The following is a 17,723-nucleotide window of genomic DNA, read 5'->3' as shown; positions in this document are numbered from 1 at the left end:
TGGCTTTTTCAAGAGAGGCTTTATTACTGCCACTTTTAGTAAGTTTGGTACACATCCGGTGGATAGAGAGCCGTTTATTATGTTCAACATAGGAGGGCCAAGCACAGGAAGCAGCTCTTTCAGTAGTTAGTTGGAATAGGGTCCAGTATGCAGCTTGAAGGTTTAGAGGCCATGATTATTTTGATCATTGTGTCAAGAGATATAGTACTAAAACACTTGAGCGTCTCTCTTGATCCTAGGTCCTGGCAGAGTTGTGCAGACTCAGGGCAACTGAGCTTTGAAGGAATATGCAGATTTAAAGAGGAGTCCGTAATTTGCTTTCTAATAATCATGATCTTTTCCTCAAAGAAGTTCATGAATTTATCACTGCTAAAGTGAAAGCCATCCTCTCTTGGGGAATGCTGCTTTTTAGTTAGCTTTGCGACAGTATCAAAAAGGAATTTTGGATAGTTCTTATTTTCCTCAATTAAGTTAGAAAAATAGGATGATCGAGCAGCAGTAAGGGCTCTTCGGTACTGCACGGTCTTCCAGTTTGGTGTGGCGCCATTTCCGTTCCAATTTTCTGGAAGCTTGCTTCAGAGCTCGGGTATTTTCTGTGTACCAGGGAGCTAGTTTCTTATGAGAAACGTTTTTAGTTTTTAGGGATTCAACTGCATCTAGGGTATTGCGAAAGGTTAAATTGAGTTCCTCAGTTAGGTGGTTACCTGATTTTTGTCCTCTGGCGTCCTTGGGTAGACAGAGGGAATCTGGAAGGAAATCAAGGAATCTTTGTTTTGTCTGTGAATTTATAGCACGACTTTTAATGTTCCTTGGTTGGGGTCTGAGCAGATTATTTGTTGCAATTGCAAACGTAATAAAATGGTGGTCCGATAGTCCAGGATTATGAGGAAAAACATTAGATGACTGTTGACTGTTAGCTACCTAACTGAACTAAGTTACTGTACTGTCTATAGCGCTACAACTGTACTGTTGTAGCGCCATAGACCTTCTAATATGTAGATGGCGTGGGAAGAAGCTCCAAAAATCACCTTCTCTCTTCAGGATGTTTATTGTAGATAAACAGTAACTAAAGTGTTATAACTTAACTCCAGTTCAGTTCACACATAGGTGTACATATCAGGGCCATACAACAACTGAGGAACCAACAGAAAAACACTTAACCTAATTTACAATATCATGACAATTGGAACATGTAGAGATCAAAGTAGGCGGGACATACTGCTTCTGTGGCGCAACAATATTTTCCATAACCAAAAATATTGTGTTTTCAGCTGTTTCAAGCTGGTGTACAAAACCTAAAGTAAAAGACGCAAAAACGAAATGTAAGAACGGGAAACATAGAAATAGCGCATATAGAACACATCTACAGCTTCTTAGACTTGCTGTCAACGAGAATGGCAGATCTATAACTCATATTTCTATGTGCATTTAGTGTGGTTGTCCAAAAAGTTACATATTGCAGCTTTAAAACAGCAACATTTTCTCTCAGCCTCATTACAATATGTATAGAATAGTATGAGCTTGGCTATAAAACTGCACATGACAACATTTATAGAATTGTAGGACGTTAGCTGTTTCCCCAACAAAAAAGACCTTGCGAAGGACGGGCGTAACTGCGGTACGCCTCTAAACTAGGCACCATAACATGCACCGTCCTTAGGAATCCAGTCCGTGTTTTGTATATGTGTGCAGAACTAACTGTGGCGGTGGCTCGCGCCCACGCAAAACAAAAGGAATTCGGTCGTAATATATCAACGAGGCGTAGCTAGTAGCTAACGTCCGTCCTTCTCAAATTTGTGACAAAATCTAGACGTAGGTTGTTTGTTGACATTTATATATTACTTAATTTGGTGTAAATTATTGTTCGATTGCAAATACGTAATGCTATCAATGGAAGTAGCATGAAAAGGTGAGTAGCCGATGCTACTAGCGCGTGCTAGGTTTAATGCTACGTTACCATGTTGGCTAGCTAATGTAATGTTCGCCTTGTTAATATTTGCTACAATAATACACGTTGTAATGCCCTGTATAGTTATCAGTTGTTAGTTACCCCTTCTGTTAGCCATGCTCTAACGTTAGTTTAATGAATATATCGTGTTGTCGCTAACTAGCGTTAGCCGTCTAGCTAAGACATGTAGTTAGCCAACTAGTAACGTCATGTCAACAACGCAGACCTTGCGTACCGCCGTGTATTTTACTATCAACCTTAGCTTCTTCAGAGACGTTCCCCTGTGTACTGTAGCTCGCTAAAATAATGACTTTACGTGTAACTAGTTAACGAACTAACGTTAGTCAACGTCACTTGCCTAAGCTGACGTTACAAAATGGATAAGAATGGTGCTTGTACTAACCAGCTGTGGGCTAAAGAGGAGGGGTACAAATTACATGTGATGTCACATGATGATGTTTGATGAATATGATAGTGGTATTGCTCACAGTTCCTCCTTGCTCAGGCTTGGATTGAAAGCAGAACTCTGTCTCAGAGCTGTAGGGCCCTTGGGGCCCCAGTAGAGGATGCACCGTGGTGTGGACAAGGACTTCCAGACTTCAGTGCGGAGGATGGGTACATCTTTGCTGTTCCAGTTGTCTGTCCATGAGCGTGAACTGGACTTGGTGTTCCTGGACCACAGCTATGCTAAGCCATGGAATGCCCACCCGGACGCCAGCAGTGCCCGGCCCACGCGCATGCTGTTCGTCACACCCCGTCGCCAACCTGATGCCGTTCCGTGAGTTTCAACCCTCATTATCCTCACTGATGACTCATTGCCCAAACAATTTTAACATTGAAAACCTGTGTCTCAGAACAAATGTAATTTTGTAGCAGTAGCTTTATCACGACAATAATAAAGTTGCAGCTTAAATTGGATGACAGCATTTACTGAAGTATGTTTGTGTTCTTTTGCAGGGAATCAGACCTGTCAATAGATGTGGAATCTGTCACGCCTACACCTATTCCACTCTATGACAATCAGAAAGCACGCAGTGTTATGAAGGAGTGTGAGCGACATGTTTTATTTGCTCGCACAATTGCTGAGGGTCCCCCACCCCCTGATGACTGGGAGGAACACATCAACAAGTGAGTGGCCTCCACCCGACCTCCCTTTGAATAACCCTATTGAGGTTTAAAAATATATCTATGTTCTGTAAGGACTTATGTGTTGCAGATGCCTTGTTTGCTCAGCTCTTGTATACACCGTCTTTGTCTCAATCTCCATTTCAAATGGTGATAATCGTCAGACTTCATTACTGACTGCTTGTATTACAGGGCTGGATGGTCGGTCATTCAAAACAAGTTGTTTAATAAGGTGCTGAAGGCTCTGCAAGCTGAAAGACTGGCCCGGCTGGCCAATGAAAACGTGAGTTCATATGCACCAACTAAGTGCTTTTGTATGTGGTACTAATTCAGTTTCAATGACTATCAAAGTTCCTGTCCCTCTAGTCTTACCATCCCTTCCTCTGACTCATAGGCCTCCAATGAGCCAGTATTGCGCAGGATTGCTGTGGACAAGTGTGCCCGAAAGGTGCGCCATGCACTGGCCAGTGTCAACTGGGACACCAAATTGACCCAGTGGCTACACAGCACCCTGATAGAATCCCTCAGTCTGGCCATGCTGGCTGCTTACCTAGACGTACTGCAGACACTCAAGAGCAAGGTACTCCTCTGTCTCTTTCTCTCTCAAAAAGTGTGTACACATTATTTGATGTTGTGACATGCATTCTTATATAGAGGGATACGTTCTATCACTGTGACAATCGTCAAATAAAGATTTTTTTATACCGCACATTTCAGACATGGAATTCAACACAATGTGCTTAACAGGAATATACAATGAAAATGAATACTGAAATATTTTCTACACAACAAACATAAGAGGATTAAAACTAAAGAATAACAATCAAAACTGAACGACTTTAAGATCTCTTTTAAAAATGTCCACAGTTTCGGCCCCCCTCAGGTCCTCTGGCAGGCTATTCCAGAGGCTGGAGTCATAATAACTAAAGGCTGCCTCTCCATGCCTCTTGGTCCTAGGCTTTGGGATAGTCAAAAAGGCCTGTGCTAGAGGACTTGAGGGACCTACTGGCTAAATGACTTAAAAGCCTGTCTGACATGTATTGGAGTGCACAGTTGTGGATTGATTTTAAAAACTAATAGAAGAAGCTTAATTTATTCTGAAATGCAAAGGCAGCCGGTGCAGAGACCTTAAAACCGGTGTATTTTGTGCTCTCCGTCTGGTCTTGGTCATTACCCGTGCTGCAGCATTCTGCATGTTTTGTAGTTGACCAATGGCTTTCTTGGGTAGACCAGAAAGGAGATGAGTACACTAGTCAAGCCTGCTTGTAATAAAAGCATGGATAAGTCTCTCAGTATCAGCCTGAGTGAGGAATGTTCCTCAGGTGGAAAAAAGCTATTTGTTCACATTCCTGTGATTTTGAAATTGAATTCAGAATCTAAAATAAAACCTTTTTTACCTGGTGTTTTATCTTTATTGCCTGTGAACTAAAATGTGCAGCCAGATTCTCTGTGCTTTGGCTCCAACAATAAGTACCTCAGTCTTGTCTTGATTTAGCTGGAGGAAGTTGTTAGCCATCCAAGTTTTTAAATCATTAATACAGTCTAATTTATCCGTGGAGCTAAAATCCTGTGGTGACACAGATGGAAAGTTGTGTATCGTCTGCGTAGCAGTGAAAATCAATGCTGTGCTTTCTGATAATGCTGCCAACGGGTAACATGTATAAACTGAACAGCACCGAACCCAAAATCTAGCCTTGTGGAACGCCACATGTGATATGTATTTTCTCTGAGTTATGTTTACCATGGGTGAAAAACTCTCGACCTGTTAAGTAGGTCCTAAACCAATTAGAACTAGACGGTTAGGCCAATCCACCTCTCCAGAAGGACTCATGGTCAACCGTGTCGAATGCAACACATAAATCCATGAGTACAAGGACAGAGAGCTGTTGGGCATCTGCGCTGGGTCATTTACCACTTAAACTAAGGCTGTCTCTATGCTGTGGTAGTCCTGAAAACCAGATTGGAATTTTGCAAAAATACAGTTTGCACTTGAAAAACTAATATAGCTGTTTGTAAACCAATTTTTCAAGAATTTTGCTTAAGAATGGAAGGGTGGAGATTGGCTGACAATTGCTAAACGCTGAATAATCTAGATTACTTTTCTTCAGAAGGGGTTTCACCATAGCAGTTTTTACTGCAGTGGGGAAAGTGCCTGTGAACAGGGAGTGATTTTCAATAGCTTACACTTCTTCAGATATGCAATTAAAATCTGTTTTGAAGGTGGGGGGGGGGGGGGGGGGGGATAGGATCAAGAAGGCAGGTAGAAGGCTTAAGTTGTGATATCACTTTCCTGAGCATGTCTGTGTCAACCAGGGAAAATAAATCCATAGTGCCTTTGCGTGGTAGGCTAGGGCACATATCATCAAAACTCTCATCAGGTCTTGCTTGATTGATACCCAGCCTAATGTTTATCTAATCTCTGAAATATGCTGCAAACACAGAGCGAGCACTCTCAAATTATTCTGATTATTAGTGATCAAGTTAGAAAAATTTGCCCGTCTGGTAAGTGGCTTTCTCAATGTCATAATGGACCTGCAACTTTGACTTCATCCTCTTCTGTTTTGCCGTTCTGTAATTTCTTAAATGTATTAGTTTCCTCACTCATCCAAGGGGTTCTCCATTAGAATGTTGACTTTTTCAGCTTTGTTGGAGCTATGGCATCAATGGTTGCCCTTTTATTTGCTATTAAAATGATCAACTAAATCATTACGAGGAAGGCAGAATCGGTGGAGTATTGTTCACACTCAGTTAAAATCTCTAGCAACTTCAGAAGTAATATGGTGTTTCTTAATAATGCGTTCAGTATTACCCTGTGCTATGGGCAAAAAGGTAGTAAAAAATACATAGTGGTGATCCGATAAAGCAGCAACACCAATAGTGGATATGTCAATAGAAAGCCCCTTGGTAATAATCAGGTTCAGAGTATGGCCAGGATGACTCAACATCTCTGTCTGTGCAGTTGCCCTCGCTGATTGACAGGATGCTGCTGACTTCATCAGTGAAGACTGGAGCGGCCGGTGCAGAGGCCCTCTCTCTGCTACTGAAGAGGCCCTGGGACCCAGCCGTGGGCGTTCTGTCTCACAACAAACCGGTAGGTCTCTAATGCTAATCCCAGTCTGTGGTTCTGGGAGCAATCAGAATTCACTGCAGTCAGAATGAAAAAGACAATGGAAACATTCCAAATGGTAGTAGGGATGAAATTGATAGTTGTGGCAGGAAGTGCTTTGTAGTTTCATCTTAATACCGTTTCAGTGCATTGCAAAAGTATTCATTCCCCTTGACATTTTTCCTATTTTGTTGCATTACAACCTCTAATTTAAATGGATTTTTATGTAATGGACATACAAAATAGTCCAAATTGGTGAAGTGAAATGGGAAAAAAACCCGGAAAAGTGGTATTTGGGGTATGACTTAAAGATTGCAGTTCAACAGCGGAACCCATCCAATTCGCTGGAGCACTTTTGCCTTGAAGAATGGGCAGAAATCCCAGTGGCTAGATGTGCCAAGCTTATAGAGACATACCCCAAGAGACTTGCAACTGTACTTGCTGCAAAAGGTGGCTCTATAAAGTATTGACTTTGGGCGGGTGAATAGTTATGCACACTCCTGTTCTGTTTTTTTTTGGTGTTATTTCATGTTTGTTTCACATTAAAAATATTTGGCATCTTCAAAGTGGTAGGCATGTTATGTATATCAAATGACACAAACCTCCAAAAAATATTTTTTAATTCCAGGTTGTAAGGCAACAAAATTGGAAAAATGCCAAGGGGGTGAATACTTCGCAAGCCGCTGTATATGCCTAACTTTGACCATTAAAAAAATTAATGGTCCAGACATTGTTGTGAGTTCACTTCTTTTTCAGAAACTTGCCTCAAACCACTCCCTAATCCTTGTTGTGCAGTAAAAAAAAACTGAAAAAAGACACACAAAAATACATCCTTTCAGAAACAGCAAATATATCAGTATAGTGATGCAGGTCTTTGTCATTCAGAACCTTATCTGCAACGTTATATTCCATTTTGTTTGACTCAAGCTGTTTCCCCAACGCTGCTGTGCAGGCTGGGTGTGTCCGTATAGTATACGGTACATCTAAAGACCTGCATCACTATAGTGAGAGCGTTTCTAAGATGCGTGTTTGGGTGTTTTTGGAGCATTTGTTCATGTTTTTTTTCAGGGCCCCCATACTACACAACAAGGATAAGGAACTGATTTGCTATTTGGGGTATGTTTCTCAATAACAAGTGAAATCAGTCTGAGGTGTCTAAAGGTGTCTATATTCCATTTACTTTAAAAAAAAAGAGATTTGGTCATTAAAATAAATTCTACTTTAATGTTTCTGGATTGACTTGGGATCCTTTGATTGCATTTGCTATTAATGTGATAATGACTGGATTTCTATTTTGTATTGCAGAGCAAGCTTCCTGGCTCCCCACTCATCTTAATTGCACCATCAGGGCCCACCAATCCTGCTCTTTCTACCTCGCGCCGAATGAGATTTTGGCAGTCACAGCTTTCCTGCTTGGGAAAGGTTTGTATCTATTCATTCTCAAGTGTGATTGTGCATCACTGCGTTTTATACACACCCAATAGGTATAAACCAACATGTTTGTCTCAGGTAATCCCGGTAAATACCCACGTGAACAGTGGAGCCAATGTGGGCATCACTCAGTGTCTGGAGCACATGTTGGGCACCGTCAGGGCCAAAGTCATGGAGGTAAGGCTGTTGTCTGAACCTGAAGTTGTGTAGCCAAATATCTGTTCCTAATGGACTAGGTCTGCAGTATTCAAACTTTTTCAGCGGGGATCTCCAACTGTACAATTGGTACATTTCAACAAATACATTTAAATTCATTGCACTTTCATCTCTTATGAAAATGAAAAGAAACCAATAAATATATTTACTCAATACAATTATTTCTCAAATCATCTTTCTGGAAAACATTTCTATATTGTCCCATATAATAATCGGCATTCTTATTTTTTATTTCGATTTTTGGCAACCCCAGTGCATTACCCCCATATTTGAATACCACTGGACTAGATTGTTACTGCAATTTCAGATAGTTCTTTGAAAGTTATGTGCTAGACTGTCTATTTGTCTCTTTATCTGCCCTTCAATGTATTTATGAACCAGGTCCACAGTCACTTCCCTCACAAACCCATTATCCTGGTTGGCTGGAATGTGGGAGCGCTCATCGCCTGTCATGTAAGGCTGCTGTATGACTGCTGTCTCTGTCTACTACATGTCATCAACATTTTCTGAGAGTGTTCTGTGATGCTCAGAAAGTTATACAGTGCCTTCAGAAACTATTCACACCTCTACGTTTTTCATATTTTTGTTACAAAGTGTGTTTTAAGAGGGATTTAATTGTCCTTTTGTCAACTTTTTATGAAAAATTAAACACTAATATACTGTATCTTGATTAGATAAATATTTAACCCCCGGAGTCAATACATATTAGAATCACCTTTGGCAGTGATTACAGCTGTGAGTCTTTCTGGGTAAGTCTATTAGAGCATTCCTCACCTGGATTATGCAACATTTACCTGTGTATTATATTCTAAATTCTTCAGTCTCTGTCAAATTGGTATTCCCATAGATTTTCAACTGTTTTAGGTTATTTTCCTGCTGAAAGAAATTAATCTCCCAGTGTCTGGTGGAAAGCAGACTGAACCAGGTTTTCCTCTAGGATTTGGCATCTGCTTAGCTCCATTCAGTTTCTTTTTTTTATGATGAAAAACTCCCAAGTCCTTTAATAATGATTACAAGCATACCCATGATGCAGCCACCACTGTGCTTTAAAATATGGAGAGTAGTACTCAGTGTTGTTGCAAACAGGATGCATGTTTTGAAATATTTGTTCTGTACAGGCTTCCTTTTCACGCTTGTCAGTTAGGTTAGTGTTGTAGAGTAACTACAATGTTGTTGATCCATCCTCAGTTTTCTCCTTTCACAGCCATTAAACTCTAACTGTTTAAGTCACGAATGGCCTCATGGTGAAATCCCTTTGGGGTTTCCTTCCTCTCCGGCAACTGAGTTAGGAAGGACGCCTGTATCTTTGTAGTGACTTGGTGTATTGATTCACCATCCAAAGTGTCATTAATAACTTCACCATGCTCAAAGGGATATTCAGTCTGCTTTTTTTAACATCAATATTTTTTTTACCTATCAGTAGGTGCCCTTTGCAAGTTATTGGAAAAACTCCTTGGTCTTTGTGGTTGAATCCGTGTTTGAAATTCACTGCTCAACATAGGGACCTTACAGATAATTGTATGTGTGGGATACAGAGATGAGGTAGTCATTAAAAAAAGCATGTTAAACACTATTATTGCACACAGAATGAGTCCATTCAACGTGTGACTTGTTAAGCAAATGTTTACCCCTGAAATTATTTAGGCTTACTATAACAGCGGGGTTGAATACTTATTGAGTCAAGTCATTCCAGCTTTTGATTTTTTATTAATTTATAAAATAATTCAAAAAACATAATTCCACTTTGACATTTGTGTGTTGACCAGTGACAAAAATCAAGCTATAACAGAACAAAAATGTGGAAAGTCAAGGTGTGAATACTTTCGGAACATCCTGTGGTTATTGAAAACAATCCTTGTGGAATCTGAGCTCTGATCTGTGTTGTGATTGGTGGATGTGACGTTGGTGCACTGCACATATTGACGTGGTTGTCCTCTGCCAGGTCTCTCTCATGGAATACCTGACTGCTGTGGTGTGTCTTGGCTTTCCACTGCTAACCATCAATGGACCAAGAGGGGTAAGGAAATGTGCTCAAATGTTTATTGCATTGTGGAGACATTTAGATATGATGCTTCGACTTGTCTTACACCGATCAACATAATTTTGCCACATGTCTCTGGATCTTAGATGTGTATTGACTGTTTTTGTATTGTTGACTGGCAGGATGTGGACGACCCTTTGCTGGACATGAAGACACCAGTGCTGTTTGTGGTTGGTCAGAATGCTCTGCAGTGTGGCACAGAGGCCATGGAGGAGTTCCGAGAGAAACTCCGAGCCGACAACAGCATGGTGGTGGTGGGGGGAGCCGACGACAACCTCAGGTGGGTTTACTCTAGGACTGGGAATTGCCATATGATATTATCACGATACTTAGGTACCCATATGATATATCATTCAATTGTATATGAATCACAATTCTTTGTTTTGCAATTCCATGTTCCAAACATTTTGCTCACGATATGTATTTTTAAGACGGAAAGGTAGCAGCAGTTGAAAGCATTCTGAATGTTTTCTTGTGAAGACAAAAGGCCTGAAGTTTTCACTGCTCGCTGTAATTTTCTGCAGGGCTATTAAATTGAAGAATTTGAGTGCATCAGAGTTTGTTTCTCATTCTTAACTAAATGTTTTTCTTCCTCAGAATCAACTCCACAAAGATGAAATCAGAGGGACTGACACAGACCATGGTGGATCGCTGCATTCAGGTTGGTCCATGTCGCTCTTGTCCTGTAAAGAAGCCATAGTGTTTTTATTCAAACAAATTTAGGTTAAGATTCTATGAAAACGTCAAAGGATTTTAAGGATTTAACCCTAGCCATCAAACTCCTCACATGGAATTCCATTGAAATGCTTTTCATGCAGATATACGTCTGTCTCTCCTGTGTAGGATGAGATAGCAGACTTCCTGTCGGGGGTGCTGACGCGGGCGGAGAGCCACGGCCATGGCTCAGGAGAGCTGAGGGACCTTGACACGGAGAAGAAGAAGAAGCCTAGACGCGAGCTACCCTTTGACCTGGAAAGGGGCCGCCCCTCCTCCCCTGCCCTCAGAGTACCAATATCCCCCTCAGGCTCAGAGGTATGTCCTGCATCAGCTCAGGCACGCTCCGGGAGAATAATATAAACATTGCTGATCATTTGACTGGCTTTGTTTTTATGGTTGTGTTCTCAGGACCTGTCCAGTGTGTGCAGTAGTCCCACCTCCAGCCCCAAGCCAAAGACGTCGGGACTGTCCCCAGCACAGAAGTCCAGTCTGATCACTGCAACACAACTCCTCAAGACCCATATGCAGCGGTCTGGGACTGTGCTCACACACAAGCAGGCACAAGGTTTGTGTGCCAACTAGCATGTACGAAAACAGACGCAGACACACACACCACAGCTCTCACATTTGACACATTTGTTTGTGTGCGCTTGTTTTAATGAGTCATTTAACTCTCTTGCCAATGGGTTTTTCAATAGCTCTATGGGCTTGGGAAGATGTGAATGCGATATTGAATGGTGAAAATGGTTTACTTGGACACAAATCTTGTTAGGGCAGTAACGACATCAGAAGGGCACAATGGAACGTGACTATCTTTTCATCCCTTCTCTACTCTCTTTCGACTATCCTTCCACCTTTCTTTTCAATTAATTTCAGCCCAGTTTGCTGCTTTTATGAAACAAAACATGCTTGTGAGGAAAAATCTTCCTCCTGGCACTCCCTCCTGTGTCTTTGGTAAGTATGTCTTTCTCCTTTCTTTTCTCTTCCTTTCTGTCTGCCATCTCCCTCTTACTGCCAGATCATTGATGTACATTGTTAACAGGGTCATATAACCATTTTAAGTGAGCATTATACATACACTGAACAAAATATAAACGCAACAATTTCAAAGATTTTACTGAGTTAGTCCATATAAGGAAATCGGTCAATTGAAATAAATGAATTCCCTAATCTATGGATTTCACACGACTGGGAATACAAATATGCTTTTGGTCACAGATTCCTTAAATAAAAAAGTGTAAACCTAATGCAGCGTGACACATCTCTTTCGCATAGAGTTGATAAGGCTTTTGATTGTGGAATGTTGTCCCACTCCTCTTTAATGCCTGTGCGAAGTTGCTGGATATTGGTGGGAACAGGAATACGCTGTCATACACATTGATACAGAGCATCCCAAACATGCTCAGTGGGTGACATGTCTGGTGAGTATGCAGGCCATGGAAGAACTTCGACATTATCAGCTTCCAGGAATTGTGTACAGGTCTTTGTGACATGAGGCAGTGCATTATGCTGAAACGTGATGGCGGTGGGTGAATGGCACGACAATGGACCTCAGGGTCTCATCACGGTATCTCTGTGCATTCAAATTGCCATCGTTAAAATGCAATTGTGTTTATCTGTAGCTTATGCTTGCCCATACCATCACCCCACCACCACTATGGGGCATTCTGTTCACAACTTTGACATCAGCAAACCGCTCGCCCACTGCCTGGTACAGTTAACCAGGATTCATCTGTGAAGAGAGCGCTTTTCCAGCGTGCCAGTGGACATCGAGGGTGAGCGTTTGCCCACTGAAGTCGGTTACGACGCCAAACTGCAGTCAGGTCAAGACTGGTGAGGACGACAAGCACACAGATTAATTTCCCAGAGACGGTTTCTGACAGTTTGTGCAGAAATTCTTTGGTTGTGCAAACCCAGTTTCATCAGCTGTCCAGGTGGCTGGTCTCAGACAAAAGCTGCATGTGGAAGTCCTGGGCTGACGTGGTTACACATGGTCTGTGGTTGTGAGGCCAATTGGACATACTACCAAATTACCTAAAATGATGGAGGTGGCTTATTACATTCTCTGGCAACAGTTCTGGTATACATTCCTGCAGTCAGCATTCCAATCGCGCACACACTCAAAACATCTGTGGCATTGTGTGGTGTGACGACTGCACATTTTAGAGTGGCCTTTTATTGTCTCCAGCACAAAGTGCCTCTGTAACGGTCATGCTGTTTAATCAGCTTCTTGATATGCCACATCTGTCAGGTGGATGGGTTATCTCGGGAAAGGGGAAATGCTAACCGGGATGTAAAATTTCAGCTCATGAAACACTTTACATGTTGTGTTTATATTTTTGTTCAGTATATTCCATTATACTTTGAGAAGTGATTTTGTAATCAGGGTTGGAATGGTCTGGTCTGTTTATCCCAGTCAGTGATGTGCTGTGTCTGTGTTTCAGTTCCTGTATCCAGTGAGCAGACCGAGGGCCTGGAGAGAGACGAGCTGCGGGCCCATCTGAAGAGGAGGCAGACTCCCAGCCCCACTCCCACCAAAACCTCCAAGAGAGCCAAGATTAAGGTGACCATTCTGCATGGAGAGACAGCAGGGGGCGCTGTCAGTTCTACAGCACAGGAAGGTAACTCGCTCAGATTTAACTATGAGCAGTTTTCTGAACCTCTAAGTGAATGATCCAGTAAAGAGAGATTGGAAGTTGTTGCCAAATGAATTGTAATATGTGTGGGGCTTTTATCTGAATGTTTATCAAATATTTTCTAATTTCCACTATTTCTAAAGTCATTAGAAACCATTTTCAATGTTATAGTGTGGTGTTGTCTGATCAGATTTGGCTTATTTTCTTAATTGTCTGTTCTAATGCAGGGGGTCCTTCTGGGATGCCCCTAGCTGTGACTGTGGGACAGACTGTGTCTGGAGCCAAGGAACTCTCTGGACTCCTCACATCCCAGCGGTAGGCCTGACACACACACGGACACACAATGATCTCCAACTCCCCAGACAATCTCCTGTTGGGCAGCTCTGTGCAGCAAACGGATTGAGTTTTGGACTCGGGTTGGAAGTTGTTGAATAGGAAAAAAACTATGGGGTGGGTAGCTACCACAGCTCTGGTTATGTGTGTTACTGCAGGTCTGGTAGTCTGACAGAGGTGTCTAGTGCCCTGAGCTCGGGGTCCAGCTCTTTCCACAACCTGCAGAGTTGCATGGTGTCAGGGTCCTCCTCACCAGTCCAGGCGCAAGCTCCTGCTACTGCCCAAGGTATCTCCTACCTGCCTGCATGACTGTCCTAACTCGGCACAGCAGCGAATCTCAAAGATGACAGTCTAGACTCTAGACACTGAACTACAACCAAAAATGTTGTACAGTATATTTTCACTGATTTGTTAGTTGTGCAGAGGAACAGCAAATCCATCACACATTTAAAAAGGGGAGAGTTCTGTTTTATGTCCTGATTTTGAGCACTTCATGAGCCGATCTGAGCAAACAATGTTATTGATTACTTGTAGTGTTACTTCTGCATTATCTATGGAAGCTTAACCGTTGGACTTTTCTAGCAGAGGTTGTTTTGGCGATTGGACGAATAGGGGTGGATTCAACTGTCGTCAGTAGTTGTGTTGTTGAGCCTTCGGTATTGACTGTGTGTAAATGTGAGCAGTGCTGATTCATTCTCGCTGTGTTTGTGTGCAGCACCTTCCGCCAGCAGCCTCCTCCAAGGCCTAAGTTTCAGTCTTCAGGAGATCGTGACCAAATCCCCTAGCCTGCCCACCACCACAGCTAGCATGGGCAGCATTCAGGTACACCCTGGACTTTTCTCATGAACCTGTAAAAAGTATACTCAGTAATGTGAGTTTGTCTGTGTGCTGACTCGTTGTCTGACTGACTCCACCTCTCCTATCCCCCTCAGGCCTCTGGTGGGAAGCCCCAGGGTCAGGTCCTTAGCTCCATAGGTACTGGCAGCAGCACTCTGCTCCGGGCAGTGCCTGTGGTCTCCACTGGAGGGCTGTCCAAGACCACTGCCATCCACCAGCTACTCACCAATGGCGGGCTGGCCAAGCTGGCGAGCAGCCTCCCTAGCCTGGCACACATCTCCACCCAGAGTGCCGGTACGTCCCGAACTGCCAAACCACGGCGGCCACGCTGAATGCCCAGGGTTCTCCTTAACCCCCTGATTTTCGGAAAAGCTAGAATAGCAGGACGGGCCCTATCGCCAGGTCACCTTGGCCACACTACAGATAGCTGACTGAGATAGTGGACAGCATGATCAATAATGTGTATGCAGATAGTCATCCATGAGGATCCTAGGTGTGGTCAGTATCAGGAAAACCAGACTTGTAGCCATGTAACATCAAAGTGTACAGATTTGTATCGTAAGGGATGATGTGTTTTTGTACTAATGTTCATGTTTGGAAGAGCCATAAGGAAAACATCAATGAATACATGATCCAGGTGTATGTGACATTGGAATTAGCAGTTTGATGAAGTCATGTTTAATACATATTGTTTATGTATTAGTCGACACATTTCAAATGTAAATGCTTACATGAGAATCTTTGAATATGTTCATGTTTGCCCGTAGTTTCCTTGATACATGGAACTCATTGATACAAAATTGTTGTCACGATAATTGTGAATCAAGAGGGCCAAAAACAAATGGACATTCATGCATTTTGGCGTTTTGAATATCGCCTAAATGTCACATGACAACTGACGATGTCAATGGCCCTGTTCAGACTGCATTTGTTCACCAGATCTGTCCACTCGGTAGATGCCTCTTTATGTTTGTTTCATTTTGATTGATTTGATTGCTTGGTCTTCATGTTACATTTTGTAAATCCATTAATTAAATCACCTGCAACAAGCAAGCAGCAGCCATGATTCCAGATGCACGCAAGGACCCACGGACTCACTGGACTTTGTAGAGAGGAAAGAGTATGAGGAGAAGTAGCAATAATATTCACATCCGGCATACCACCTGTTTCTATCATTGCAATAAAGACTGGAAAATAACCCACGTTTTCATTCCTCTTTTTTTGATCGAGAAATGGGTGTTGCTGTTGCGATATCCAAGTTGTCCACTCCTTTCCCAGGATTGCTGTTGTCTTTGATAGCTTCTTTTTTTGTAATTCTGTACAAAGTTCAAACCTGGATTAATAATTATTTACGCTAAGAGTAAAACGGTACTCATCTCTCTCTAGTCTACATCTCCTGACATGGACTATTCTTACCATTGAGAAAAGCAAGCCAGACATGACAATACAGGCAAAATGCAAAATAAGCCCTTGGGCACTGAGTTGTATTTTAAGAACTATTTAATTTGATTTAGAGAAGAAAAAAAATTCCCTCATTGGATTAGCACACACTGCTGGATTTGCTATTCAGGAATTTCAGTTGGAATGTTGTCCGCTTTGCTGTGTCTGAGGGAAAATGCTGTCTGAACTAGGCTTGACACCCAGTTCTAGTATACATATCTGAGTAGATGTGTAACCCATACCATCACTTTGTTGGCAGCAGGGCTCAGAGCCCCCACCATTATAACTGTGATGCTGCGAGGACAGCCCAGCAGAATGACTACGCTGGGCCAGGCTGAGAGGCCACTGATGCTGTCCAAACCACCTGATATGAAGGTGGGTCTCCTCACAAGCAGCAATATGTTAACATCTCCATCACATGTTCTAAAATGAAGATTTGTTTTCAAATCAAAATACTCTATTGCAGTGATGAACCCAAAGATCGCACGCATCATGCCAGATGTGATACTCATCCTGGAGGAGTGACTGGACTGGCTATGATCCGACTCCATAGAAAAGGAGTGTAGCCATGTACCCCCTGCCCTTATGTCTATTCTCTCCCCAATGCAACAGATGAACACTTGGCGAAGGGTTCCTTCCCCATGGTGTGAATTGACTTGTGTAGTGGACCAGTCTCTATGCTGCAGGAAACGTCATCAGCCCAACATATATGTATGGCCACACTCATTTCAGTTAAGAGTTGAAGATGGTATAAAATATTGAAGGTATTTTATTTTTGTCACAAGGTCTCAGTTGACACTTTTTTGTAAGGCAATGGATAATGTAACAGCCATATGATAGTTGTATATGTGTAGAGGGGAAAATATTGTAATTGTTACCTGTTATGTTATTTTCTTGACCATTGGATCTTTAAATTAAGCCTGTCTTTTGAGATCATTACAACAGTTTTTTTTCATGCTTTGTTCTGTAACTTTGTTTGGCTCCAGTTAGGTCAATGGATTTCTAATTTGACCATCATGGGAGGAATTATGCTAGGTGGAATTTTACAGCTAATATTGTTTCATGTTTAATTAAAGCCTTTTGGCCTGGCAAGATGTTTCAAAAGCCGAACCATGGAATTGATTTCTCAATTCATGTTCAGAAAAAATATGTTCTATGTAGCGTGACAATGATCATGTTTAAGTAGGTGGACTACTCCTGGGTTGAAAATGTGAATTTACAGATCTACATTTGTAAACCATTTTACTTTTAAATGGAACAAAAGTGCGGTTCTCTCTGGGAGTCCTTACCTTTCAGTAATATAATCAAGAGAAAGAAATCCACTGTCTTCACTGAACTTTAATTGTCAAAATGTGTTGGTCTAAATTATATTTATAATGTTATATCCAAAGTTCTGCGGCTGGCGGATTGTAATGATAATGCTTGGCACCATCGTTTGGGGATTTTCATGTAAGTTTGAATAGCTCAATTGGATATTAGTGAAGAATTGAACAAGCATATCATCTCCAAACCGTATTCCAATTCAGAATACAATGATTGAACCGTCTCCTGCGCACTGAATGAATTGAATTTGCATTAAATGATGTGAGTGCATAATCATTCTCACAGGCAGCTGCATTAATATAGACCTACTCATTTAGCAGACATCCTCTGCATCTGCGTTACACACATGGGTAACGGTCCGACAAGATAGAGGACAGTGTGTTTTAGGTTTTAGCTCTTATATAAGCCAGGCTTTGTCTATTATAAGCAGACGATACATATACCCGTCAGGAAGCTAGCGAGAGACCTCTGTCAACTAACTTCCCCACAGTTCATGTCCATTCCTTCAGCGATCCATGATGAGAAATATCATATTCACACTCTCTAGTATGGGACTTTTACTGTAACACA

At 42.0% G+C, this 17,723-nt stretch overlaps 1 protein-coding gene across 10 annotated transcripts; it reads left to right on the top strand.

Moving 5' to 3' along the window:
• The first annotated feature begins 1,658 nt into the window (after window positions 1–1,658).
• Window positions 1,659–17,451, top strand: kansl3 (KAT8 regulatory NSL complex subunit 3). Of its 10 annotated transcripts, none has more exons than XM_021621499.2 (22): window positions 1,659–1,909; window positions 2,484–2,726; window positions 2,906–3,076; window positions 3,266–3,356; window positions 3,468–3,653; window positions 6,033–6,164; window positions 7,485–7,601; window positions 7,689–7,787; window positions 8,208–8,279; window positions 9,769–9,843; window positions 9,990–10,147; window positions 10,465–10,528; window positions 10,711–10,899; window positions 10,993–11,149; window positions 11,461–11,538; window positions 13,029–13,205; window positions 13,448–13,535; window positions 13,712–13,839; window positions 14,269–14,375; window positions 14,486–14,684; window positions 16,090–16,205; window positions 16,297–17,451. In XM_021621499.2, exons 2-22 carry the CDS (start codon window positions 2,515–2,517, stop codon window positions 16,297–16,299), a joined length of 2,619 nt encoding a protein of 872 aa, XP_021477174.2. In that variant the 5' UTR covers window positions 1,659–1,909; window positions 2,484–2,514; the 3' UTR covers window positions 16,300–17,451. The 10 variants fall into 10 exon arrangements, 9 of the variants coding, with proteins under 9 accessions (XP_021477174.2, XP_021477173.2, XP_021477177.2 ...); XM_021621498.2 differs by having other exon boundaries at window positions 2,439–2,726; XM_021621500.2 differs by having other exon boundaries at window positions 1,660–1,909; window positions 2,454–2,726; window positions 16,093–16,205.
• The last annotated feature ends 272 nt before the right edge of the window (window positions 17,452–17,723 follow it).

This window comes from Oncorhynchus mykiss, chromosome 11, assembly GCF_013265735.2.
Source record: "Oncorhynchus mykiss isolate Arlee chromosome 11, USDA_OmykA_1.1, whole genome shotgun sequence".
Taxonomy (NCBI): domain Eukaryota; kingdom Metazoa; phylum Chordata; class Actinopteri; order Salmoniformes; family Salmonidae; genus Oncorhynchus; species Oncorhynchus mykiss.
The sequence above is the reverse complement of the archived record's forward strand: the minus strand, read 5'-3'. Positions and strand labels throughout refer to the sequence as shown.